Source organism: Rhinolophus sinicus, chromosome 15 (assembly GCF_057876585.1).
Source record: "Rhinolophus sinicus isolate RSI-liver-muscle chromosome 15, RSI-T2T, whole genome shotgun sequence".
NCBI classification, from domain to species: Eukaryota; Metazoa; Chordata; class Mammalia; order Chiroptera; family Rhinolophidae; genus Rhinolophus; species Rhinolophus sinicus.
Genome location: NC_142515.1, coordinates 29,439,838 through 29,452,192, shown reverse-complemented (window position 1 = coordinate 29,452,192; position 12,355 = coordinate 29,439,838). Strand labels below are relative to the sequence as shown.

Below are 12,355 nucleotides of genomic sequence, written 5' to 3'. Positions count from 1 at the left end.
AGCCCCGTGCTCCTAACGCCAAAGTCGCGGGTTCGATTCCCACATCGAACTGCTGTGGCAATCTAAGCTGCGCCCTCTACAGCTTAGATTGTGAACGACATCTCTCCCTGGAGCTGGGCTGCCATGAGCAACCTGAGGTTGGTGTGAGTGGCTGACAGCCAGTGTGAGCTGCTTTGTTCTGCCGTGGGCTGTCGTTAGCTGCTGTGAGCAGCCCACCGGTGACTGGCGACTGACTGCCTCAGCCCGGGGGCAGACGGGGAGAGCGCAAGGTTCATAATACCAACATGGGCCAGGAAGCTGTGTCCTACACAACTAGACTGAGAAACAACGGCTTGAACTGGAGTGGAAGCCGGGGAGGCAGAAGAAGGGAGGGAAAAAAATAATGATAAAAGATATTTAGAGCTACTTGATAATAACCAAAAACATTTTCATGTAATCTTCCTTTTTTAAAGATATTACATGATCATTTTGATAGTATATAACTCATTTAATAAATTCATTGTTTTCCATGTTATTTTCAATTGCCATAATGTGTTATATCCTCCTGATTGTTTCATCAAATTTATATTTTATGAGTATCACAGATTAATAAACAATAATTCTTTTATTTTTTCTATGGGATTTCAGTTTTGTTTGGTTCTTTCATAGCCCAGACTCAGTTGGCAAAAACATTTTTACAAAAATCTTTTGTAAATTTGCACTTAATTTTTAAACTTGATAATGGTTTTTGTGTGTGTGTTTTTCTGATTTTGACATACAGTCTTTCACTGTATACACTACAGTGTATTTTTCATTATATTTTTTAATTGTTCAGTTTACAGGTGTCCCTATTGTACCACTTTTATATACGTTAACTTTTTTTTTTTTTTAAGATTTTATTGGGGACGAGGAACAGGACTTTTTTCCAAGTCAAGTTGTTATCCTTTCAATCTTAGTTGTGGAGGGTGCAGCTCAGCTCCAGGTACAGTTGCCATTTTCTAGTTTCAGGGGGCACAGCCCCACCATCCCTTGTGGGAGTCGAACCGGCAACCTTGTGGTTAAGAGGACGCATTCCAACCAACTGAGCCATCTGGGAGCTCAGCAGCAGCTCAGTTCAAGGTGCCGTGTTCAATCTTAGTTGCAAGGGGCGGAGCCTACCATCCCTTGTGGGACTCGAGGAATTGAACTGGCGACCTTGTGGTTGAGAGCCCACTGGCCCATGTGGGAATCGAACCGGCAGCCTTCGGAGTTAGGAGCATGGAGCTCTAACTGCCTGAGCCACCGGCCAGCCCAGCGTTAACTTTTATTGAATAAATACTTTTCATATTTTAAGTTTGATATTAGAATGCTCTTGGTTGTTAGAATACTCAACTTAAACTGTCTTAAAACAGCACAGTGTAGAATGAACTTCCAGGTTATTTAATCCAGTAACTCGAGGATCCTGTTTCTGTCTCTTCCCACGCCTGTCATTCATGGTAGCTTTCTCCTAAGCTTGGCTGTTCATCAAGGGTGATGGTCAGCAGCAGAGCAGCTACATGCTGTCATTCAGGTCCATTGTAGGTGATTGACTACCTGTCCTTTAACCGTCAAAACAGGCCAGGAGATCACTTATTGATTGGTTTAGGCCTGAGTTGTGTTAATATATGAACCAATAACTGACAAAGGAGTCAAAACAGGCCAGGAGAAGATCACTTATTGATTGGTTTAGGCCTGAGTTGTGTTCATGTATGAACCCATAACTGACAAAGGAGTGGAATTTTCCTGATGATGTTGACCAGTCAGGCTTTTAGTCCCTGGATCTGGAGATGGAGTCAGGAACCACCATGCAGCTTGGCTTCTGTACAGTCTGGGGAGTCATTCTCCAAAGAAAATCTGGATGCTGTAAATGCACGCTTAGTAGGCAACCAATGAAAATCTATAAGGTTTTGTCCTTTGATTTGTTAATCTAGTATTTTCTGCTGTTTATAGTCAAACATTGGACATTGTGGACTAATTGCTAATTTTCTTCTATTGTTCATCTCCTTGATATATTTTAGATTAATAAGTTATTTTTAGTTTGTAAATCCCATGATTGAAAAGACAGTGTTTGATCTTAATAGACATGGTGCATAATGTGAAACAGTTCTTTCTGAAAAGGTCTGAGAAGGACCACAAAAGCTGCCAACATTTAAAACAGGATAATACTTTGTTTACCCCAAGCTTAATAGACCTTTTTTAAAACTACATCAATGGGGCAGCCGGTTAGCTCAGTTGATTAGAGCGCAGGGCTCTTAATAAGGTTGCTGGTTTGATCCCCACATGGGCCACCGTGAGCTGCGCCCTCCGCAACTAGATTGACACAACTATTTGAGTTGGAGCTAGTGAGTCCTGGAAAAACACACTTAAAAGTTTTAAAAGAAAAAACAAAACTACATCAAAACTATAATCCATGAAATAATAATGTTGCATTACCTCTTATACATTAAATATAAGAAAAGTATTTCAGGTATCTCATTCTACATAAAAGACCCATTTCCAATAAAGAACTAATACAGTTAATCAAAAGACTGTTAGAATTAACTCTCCTCTTATACCTCAGTTCTAGCTTTTCCTTTTTTTTTTTTAAAGATGGGGAAAGGGGAACAGGACTTTATTGGGGAACAGTGTGTACTTCCATGACTTGTTTTCCAAGTCAAGTTGTTGTCCTTTCAATCTTAGTTGTGGAGGATGCTGTTCAGCTTCAAGTTGTTGTCCTTTCAGTCTTAGTTGAGGAGGGCGCAGCTCAGCTCCAGGTCCAGTTGCCGTTTTCTAGTTGCAGGGGGCACAGCCCACCATCCCTTGCGGGAGTCGAACCAGCAACCCTGTGGTTGAGAGGACGCACTCCAACCAACTGAGCCATCTGGGAGCTCAGCGGCAGCTCAGCTCAAGGTGCCCTGTTCAATCTTAGTTGCAGGGAGCGCTGCCCACCATCCCTTGCAGGACTCAAGGAGTTGAACTGGCAACCTTGTGGTTGAGAGCCCACTGGCCACTGTGGAAATCGAACTGGCAGCCTTTGGAGTTAGGAGCATGGAGCTCTAACTGCCTGAGCCACCGGGCTGGCAGCCAGCCCCCTAGCTTTTCCTTTAATCAACAATATCTCTAGCTGATAATTTGAGGAAATTTGCATTCACAAAGGAATCTTTGTCATTTAGGCACAGTGTGGAATAGACAGTTGTTGGTAGTTATGAAGGAACTAGAACATAGAAGAATAAAAAAAGACAGCACTCACGTCTGAAACTTGGTAACACTCAAGAAATCAGAGACGTGTTAAATTGGACCAGTTATCTCGTCCAAAATGACAGTAGTGCTGAAGCTGAGAAACTGTGTTGTAGAGAATCCTTTGTTCTCCTGAGGATGTTTGTGGTGGTGTGATGGTGGCATGTGTTTTGAGGTGTGTATTTAGGTATGTATGCAGGTGGCAAGAGGTGTAATTGCTCTGTCTACATACTTTAATTCAGTTCTCTGGTTTTTAGCCCCTTGTTTCATCTCTTCCTCCTGTGATATCTGATGCCTTTAAGTCCCAAGCCTTTCCTGGATTCTTTGTTCTATTTATGCTTCATACTCCTGATTTCAGACACTTAAGTTGTATTCTCCCCACCTCTACTTTATGAGAGTTATATTCCTCTGTGAGCTTTGTTGCTTCTCAAATTTTATATACACACGTTCTCCCCCTCCCCCCATAAGTAGGTATTCTTGGTTTCAAAATGGAGATAACAAGAAAAACCATTAATTATTAAAACAAGGAGAAGGACTGTATTTGTTTTCCAATTTGTATTCATTGCTTATGTTTCTTTTTTCCCCTTCTTCTGCCTCCCCCCAATACCCTACGGTTCAAGCCATTGTTTCTCAGTCTAGTTGTGTAGGACACAGTTCGGTGTCCCTGCCCCAGCAGCTCAGGCTGACTTCTGGCTGCTCACTGCAGCCCAACTCCAGGGAGAGCTGTTGTTCACAATCTTAGCTGTAGAGGGCGCAGCTCACTGGCCCATGTGGGAATCAAACCAGCGACCTTGCATTAGGAGCTCAGCACGAGCCACCTGAGCCACCAGGTTGGCCCATTGCTTATTGACACCTGGGCATAATTATCACAATAGTGGTAAAATGCTAGAGATGGTGTGTAACTGCCACAATTTTATTAGAATGAATTTTATAAGAATTAAGGAAAAATACAATTAAACTCATATTAAACTTTATTTTAGAGCCATGAATGGAAAACTAACTGTTCAAGAAGAACAGATTGTAGAATTGATTGAAAAAATTGGTGCCGTTGAAGAGGAGCTAAGTAGGGTAAGCATTCAAAACAATATTGAATGTTACATAAAGAGAAAATATTTAAAGAAAACTTTAGAATGTGAGAGACTTGATATTTTTCTTTACGGTTTTTTTCTTTCTGATCTTTATACTAAAAGTAAGTTGTATCATAATTTTATTATAATACCATCAATCATGAAGAAGCTGTCTATTTTGACACTTATATTAATGCAACATTACCATTAACTGAATTATGCGATTTTACTGTTAAAACTAAAGAGTGAATGCTGAGACATTTTCATTAACGTGTCTATCAGATGAGAGAATGCCAATGTTGGGAGAAAACAGATGTTAAATAACTAAGATGTGAAAACCTGACTCTTCTGTTTTCCAACATTGGCAGTGTTGGAAAATCCTGAAGAATAAACACCAGTATACTAGATCTGTTGTTTTTAATTAATTTGCAGGAAGAAATCAGATGCCATATAAAAGGTGCTAACCTACCTAGTAACTTACAACTTGTTATAATTTTGCGTGGCAAAATTATTTTATAACCAAATTATAAAATAATTTGGTTCTTCAAATATTAGATTATGAGCTAGCCAGGTGTCTCACCAACCAGCTCAGCATTTTTAATTCTTTTAAAAAATATTTATTTTAATGTGTTGTGTTTAGGTTACAGAATTATTCATGGACAATAAAAATGAACTTGAGCAGTGTAAATCTGACCTACAAAATAAGACACAGGAGCTTAAAACCACTCAAAAACATTTACAAGAAACCAAATTACAGCTTGTTAAAGAAGAATATATCACATCAGCTTTGGAAAGTACTGAGAAGAAACTTCATGATACTGCCAGCAGGGTTTGTCCTTTGTTCTGATTTATACTCACATTAAAGAAATTAGAGAATGGGTAGAAGTAACTGACTTTGCCTTAGCATTAATTGTGAAATTCTATTTATTCACCCCAAATGACATTTCTATCAATTAAAAAATGTTATTTTACTATTTAATGTAAATTTCCTCACTGGAGATGCTAACTTAAGAAAAAACTATTCCTGGAACTAGAACGTGACATTAATATATTGTGGACATTTAGAATAATGATGTCATGCTTCTTCCTGTGGTCATGATTGAAATTCATCAGTCATCAAGAATTTAGTAACTTCTAATGATGGAAGATTTTGAAAATATTTAATTTTTTATTAGGTGTATTTTTGAGGAATTAGTAACATAATAGGGAAAAAATTGTGAAGGAGTATAATTACTATATTGGCAAAATCAGTTTTCCTTGCCTAGCTTAGATGGCTAGGGAGGGGAAATAAACATTCCTGGATAAATTAGCATGAGTTTAAAATTTCTTCTGATACAATGTATAAAGATTTCTCATTAGGAGAAATCCTTATGTAGCACAGATATTTTCTTAAGATGGCTTTTGTCATATCCATCTTATCAACATTTATTTTTGAAAATTGTATATAGTTGCTTAACACAGTTGAAGAAACTACAAAAGATGTATCTGGTCTCCATACCAAACTGGATCGTAAGAAGGCAATTGATCAGCACAATACAGAAGTTCAGGATGTTTTTGGCAAAAATCTGAATAGTCTGTTTAATAGTATGAAAGAATTAATTAAGGATGGAAGCTCAAAACAAAAGACCATGCTGGAAGATCACAAGACTCTGTTTGGTACGTTCAAGCATTTCTAATTATTCTAGTCTCTGTGTGTGTAGTGTGAGACTAATTTCAAAACTGATAATTTAATATCATAAACTCAGAGTGACTAGTTCCCTCAAATGCACACACTATCCATTCAGACTAGGGATTAATGCTTTTACTGTCTTCGAATTAAAACAAATCTTAGTTGGTTTTTTCCCCCCTGTTTTTTTATAAAATAACATGTTTATTAAACAATAACTAAATGCATAAACTTTAGAAGTCAAAGTCCCTTTAATCCTGACTGTTTGTCATTCTCCATGGATATTACTGTTCAGTTTCTTGAGTTTTCTCCTAGAAATTTTCTGTGCATAAACATTCTGTATCTTTTCTTGTTTTGAGAATGTCTATCTTGTATGTTTGCTATATTTTCAAAATATGTGTATGTATCATTTTTAACCATAATTGTTATCTTCATTTAGAAAAAAACAAGTATTAGTTTATCATGAAAGTATTATCCTCATTATACAAAAATTGGGAGATGCAGAAATGTAAAAATTGTTTTAAATCACTTAGTGTCTAGTCATTCTAAGCCAAATCACTATAAATGTTGTTTATTGATTTCTACTTTGTCGTTTCTCTATAACCTCTTTTGCCTACTATAATCCTATGTATTACTTTTAGTTAAAGATTAATTTTAGTATATTCTAATTCTTGGTTTACTATGAGTTATAGTTATGGATGGGTCTGATGTACCTACAAATATGTCAAGTGCTTACAGTATACTATAGAACAAATATAACTTATATTTACAGTATTTCCTTGCTTGTATAGTGTGCCAATTATGTTAAGCTTATTTGTTACGACAACTTGCCACAACAAGGATATAATTTTCCAGCCTCTTTGAAGTGGTTCCAACTGTATTTAAATGTTTATGTTAAAGTTTATGTCTTTTTAATTTAATTTCATTTTTTTGGTATAGGTAACCTGCTGTCTTCCAGTGTTTCTGCATTAGACACCATTACTACAGCAGCACTTGGATCTCTCACATCTATTCCAGAAAATGTGTCTACACATGTTTCTCAGATTTCTGATATGATATTAAAAGAACAGTCATTAGCAGAAGAAAGTAAAACTGCACTTCAGACATTGATTGTTAGTAAATTTTTTAAAGTATTTTTGAAGGGTTCTATTTAATAAATCTACGAAAACAATTTAATTATTATTCTTTCATCTTAAGCTTTACTAGACACAGTGATAAACATATCACTTTAATTGAATACGTTTATAATTTTGAAGATAAATCTCTCTACTGTTTTTCTTTCCCAGAAAGAGTAATTTCCAAATGCATATAACAAATCTTTGAAACTTTTTTCACTTATATCTTGTAACATTAAGAGTAGGAGTTAGTAAGCCTTCTAGTATTAGGTAGTTGCAGTTTAAAAGGTTAAAAATAATTGCAAAAACTGTAATTACTTTTGCACCAACCTAATAATTAAAAAGGATAGGTTTAGCTCCAGATGAATTCAAGGGACCCATGACTTGCCAGTTGGCTCAGAAATTGGTAAATCATCCTTTCCAGAAGGCTCCTGGAATGGTCCTACTGATGTTACACTGACCCATACAGAAAGAGGTGTTAAGTGGTTAATTTGAAAACTACAGCAAGATAGAAAAATGTGCAAGAAAAATAACTTAGAATATAGAATTCTAGAAACACATATAACAATTTGTGGGATCCAATCTTTGTGATCAAGCCCTCCTGTGCCTTAACTGTAAGGCTCTTTTTCAAGTTCTATAGAAGTCACTGATTTAATTATACTTAATATTACCTCCTCCATATCTGATTTGTGTACAATTTTTATTTTGTAATTGTGTGATTTGTCTAGGAAGTTTTGGGCTGTATCCCTTGCTGTGTTTTCTTTGTGCAGGCTGTTTGCCTCCTTATTTGAGTTTCACAGTGTTTGTTGAATATTTTCCAAGTAGATACTACAAATGTTAGCTGACATTCTGCCTAAATTCAGTGCTTGTATAACACTATTTGATAGATTTCTTCAATCACCCAGATTTGACAAAGTTAAAAGCTTCTCTGTCCATACTAACTTTTTGGAAATTGATTCATTCACTAAACGATAATCTGTGTTTATTGATGTCTTCCTACCAAGTTATAAGCATTACTTGAGTCAAAGAGATTGACCGCTGTGCCCACAGAATGAGTTGAAATTAGTGTGATTGCTCTTTCCAAATGAATACCGGTAGCCTTTTCTTTTTAAGTATTTACTAATAATTTCTATCATAGTTCCTCACCCCTGCCCTAGTGAAAGGAGCTTAGGTCGGAGTTTTTTTCCTTTTTATAAAAATTCTCAGTCTACAGTACATTTTCAACTTCCCATATACCTTGATGAGAACTTTGACAAATTCTTCTGATATAGTAGGATGTAAGTTACGAGGTCTTCAAAGTTAAATACCTCCAGCCTAAAGCCTGCTTTGAAGGCTATTTGATCTCAGCCTTTTTGACTAGTAACCTAAACTTGTTTGAAATTTATTTTGTTAAAATGTATGTGTAGGTTTTTAAAAATTTCCTGTTTGCAATACTGAAATTTTGTTAAATGACTGTCATTTTCCCCTCTTCTGAATTCTTCTGACTTTTGTTACGTTAAACTGTTAGGAATCTGTTTTACATTAAGTGACCATTTTCTTGATTACTATAGGCAGGTTTAAGTGATTTATGCAGAATATTAACTCTAGTAATAAATAGGCTCTAAAGAGTAGAGAATGAATAATTAGAATTGTAATATGCATGTGTTTAGTTAACAAAGTATTTAGGATATTTAACCAGCCAGGTTTATGGAAATGAAGTAATATTTTAAAGATTTGTTTGTTTATTTTTAAAACCAGAATGTACTTAAGACCGACCTTTTAAGTTCACTGGAAACAGTTTTATCCCCCACTGTGGTGTCTATAGTGAAAATCAATAATCAACTAAAGCATATTTTCAAGACTTCATTGACAGTGGCTAATAAGGTAAAAAAACTTTGTTATTATCTCAAAATCAAATTATTGTTTAAGAAAAAAACAATCTGTGGCCACACCTGGAGGTTTGTCTACATGCAAAACCCATGGGTTCTTAGAAGGAATCTGGAGGTGGGAGGATATAGGATGCTCTCTGCCATTTATGTAGTCAGCAGAATCATGGCTAAGAAAAATGAGGATGATCGATATAAATGTTTAAGTTTACAAAGTACAATATGTAGTATGCTATCACATGGTGGGTGAGGAAGATATGCATATCAATGTAATATACGTGCATGCATATATATACCTAAATATGTAAAATATCTGAAAGTGTTTTAAAATGGTAGCAATCGTCTCTCAGGTGAACATGGGACTGGAATTCCAAGGGCTAGAGAGAAAAAGAGACTTTGCTTACTGTTTGCAACCTTTTCTATTTTGTATGGATTCGAAACAAAAACAAACATTTTCTTTAATTAAAAAAAGAAATTTTTTTTCTTCAAAGATAGAAGATCAGAAAAAAGAAATGGATGGCTTTCTCAGTACGCTATGTAACAATCTACATGAACTACAAGAAAATACGACTTCTTCCTTGGCTGAATCACAGAAGCTATGCGAAAGCTTAACTGAAGATCTGAAGACAATAAAGAAAATCCATTCACAGGTATCTTATTTAGGTGATTTGGAAAGTAAAAAAAGAAAGTTTTATGATCTTTAACTTGATAATCCCTGTTATACAGTCTGAATGCGATATAATTTAGAAACCTGAAAATAACATAGCCACTGTTGCTTATAATAGTAATTAATGTAAAATAATTGAGAATATTTTTCTTGATCAGTTAATATTTGAGGATTTGCTACATATAGAACCCTATGCTAAAGCACAATAAGACAAACAAGACTATCCTTTCCTTACACCAAGAGAGTGAGAACATACCTTTGGCAGTACAATTAGAAGAAAATGGTTATAGCATTTTAAGTGAACATATGTCTACATTATAACTTGGTAAATTGTTTTTTTCTAGGGTAACATGGATGGTTAGTCTTATACACTATGCCCTGCTTTCCTCTTTCTGTCTCATCCATGTCAGACAATTTTTCAAATTGTAGTAAATTAATATAATTCTTAAATTTTATTGATTGATTATAAATGTAATTCATGACTTACCTTCCTCCATGTAAACTCTTCCTCAGTATATGAGCCTTTAAACCAAAACCAAACCTTCAAACCATGAAAGTCATAATCTATAAACATTAGACATATGGAAAACAACTCCTGGTATTCTTAAGGCCTTAGTAATGAATGTCTAAAGTTTTACTAAGTGAGGCTATTACTACACGACAGAACTCTCTGGTCAATTAAACTGTTGACATAATTTAATGGGTAGTAAAGGGTTTTTTTTTGGTGGGGGGAAGTAAGGGACAGGGAATGCATATCCATGTCACCAAAAATGAGAAGGGGAACACATCCAAGATTTTTAGGTAAGAATTAAAGCACTTTAAAATAAGATTATTTGTTTTCCTAATTGATATGCCTGAGACTTTTCAGAGAAAGGATTAATATCAGAAATTAGTAAAAATAATAGTTAACATTTATTGAGCAACTCATGTTTATTCCTCCCACCAATAGGTCTTATTACTAAACCAGTTTTCTAATGAAGAAACAGGCCTCAGAAGCATCTAACAGTATTTTAGATAATCTTACAGTGGTGGGTGGTGATTGTATTGCCTGAAAGGCATCCATTTTTGAGTGGCTCTTTTATATATTTCTAGAATATGTTCTTGTAATTTGAAATTGCAACAATTTCTCATACTTCTACATAGGGTTTTTACCTTAAAATTGTCTAGAGTTTTTTAGATATATATTCTAAGATAGATCAGCTTTTTATAAATAAGCTGTTTTGAAATATTTAAAATTGTTGATCAACTGTTTAAAAACAAACAAAACACCGATGATCCAAAAAGTATTTTAGCATGACTGGTTTGATTTTTCTGGCTTTAAGGAAGCAAGTTTACTAAGTAAACTATTTCTTAGATTTTCTAGAACTTGAAGTTAGCACTAACAAAACAATTACGTAAAATTCTGAACACTTATTTGCATGTAGATAAATCTAATAATACCTGCATTTCCCTGTACTCTGAGGCTAGTAAAAATACTGACAGACTTCATTCATAATAAAAATGTTAGATATGTATTGCCAGCTGATGTGTTATTCAAAGATGTTGGCCAACTAATGGACTGAACAGTGAATAAGAATGCTGGGTGCATTTTCAGCTCTTCCCTGATTATTAGTGTAGCTTCTTCACTTTGCAATGTAAATCCCTAGCATGTTGTATGTCTATAAGAGCTTGTTTTTAAAGATGCCAAGTATGAGCAAAGGCTAAACTCTATTTACATTTTATTAATATGCTCTAACTAGGTTCTGTAAAATGTTACGACTCCAGTAGTTGATAGTAATTTTGGACTGCTTGGCCCATGAGATTATCAGCATTACATTTCCCTTCTAGTAGTGTTATCAGTTACAAAGCAACTGTGTATATCTTTCCAAGTGGCTCTCAAGCATAATGTGACATTTTGGTGTGTTTGGTTAGTTTAGAGGTACATCGAAAGTAATTTGTTAAAATAGCTAAGTTGCTAATTATTTCTTTTTGTAAAAATCCTATAATGTTATCCTTTTAATATCTCCTCCACTGCTTTCCTCTATGGGAGAGAGGTGGAGTTAAAAGATCTCTTGTTAGCAATTTGTATAATTCTGACCTATGGGAAAATACTTCATGTCAATATGGAAAAAACGTTCACGTGTCATAATTTCAGTCTCTTCCCCTCACCACCCCTTTCTTACAGGAACTTTGCCAGTTAATCAATCTTTGGGGAGAGAGATTCTGTGCTTTGGAGGAAAAGTGTGAAAATATCCAGAAACCACTTAACAGTGTCCAAGAAAGTACAGAGCAGTAAGCTGTTTTTAAATTCTATTTAACTTTCTCTACCTGAAATTATTTCAGAATAAAAAGCTTCAAATAGTACAAAAACAATCATACCAATTTCTCATTTAACATTTTATTATGTTTGCTTTATGGTTCTCATTCCCTCTCACTCTTGCCCCCAATGTTATATATTATATTTGGCTTTTCTGAACTAACTGCAAATAAGTTATAGATGTAATGCTCACTTTCCCCTAAATACTTCAGTGTGTATTTCCTAAAAACAAAGATAGTCTCTTATATAACCACAGTACAATTATTTTAAATCAGAAAATTAATATTGATAACTATTACCTAATATACACGCCTAATTCAAATTTTGCCAATTGTCTCGCTAATGTTCTTTTTTTAAGATTTTATTGGGGAAGGGGAACAGGACTTTATTGGGGTAACAGTGTGTACTTCCAGGCCTTTTTTTTTCCAAGTCAAGTTGTTGTCCTTTCAGTCTTAGTTGTGGAGGG

The 12,355-nt window shown here is 35.1% G+C and overlaps 1 protein-coding gene across 1 annotated transcript in view; it reads left to right on the top strand.

Moving 5' to 3' along the window:
- KIF11 (kinesin family member 11) overlaps nucleotides 1-12,355 on the top strand; it is a 36,569-nt gene that overhangs the window by 13,114 nt on the left and 11,100 nt on the right. Inside the window, exons 11-17 of the mRNA XM_074339384.2 lie at nucleotides 4,194-4,281; nucleotides 4,921-5,109; nucleotides 5,729-5,936; nucleotides 6,886-7,058; nucleotides 8,799-8,924; nucleotides 9,418-9,576; nucleotides 11,758-11,864. Coding sequence (XP_074195485.2) covers nucleotides 4,194-4,281; nucleotides 4,921-5,109; nucleotides 5,729-5,936; nucleotides 6,886-7,058; nucleotides 8,799-8,924; nucleotides 9,418-9,576; nucleotides 11,758-11,864 — 1,050 coding nt within the window. The remainder of the gene's footprint in view (nucleotides 1-4,193; nucleotides 4,282-4,920; nucleotides 5,110-5,728; nucleotides 5,937-6,885; nucleotides 7,059-8,798; nucleotides 8,925-9,417; nucleotides 9,577-11,757; nucleotides 11,865-12,355) is intronic.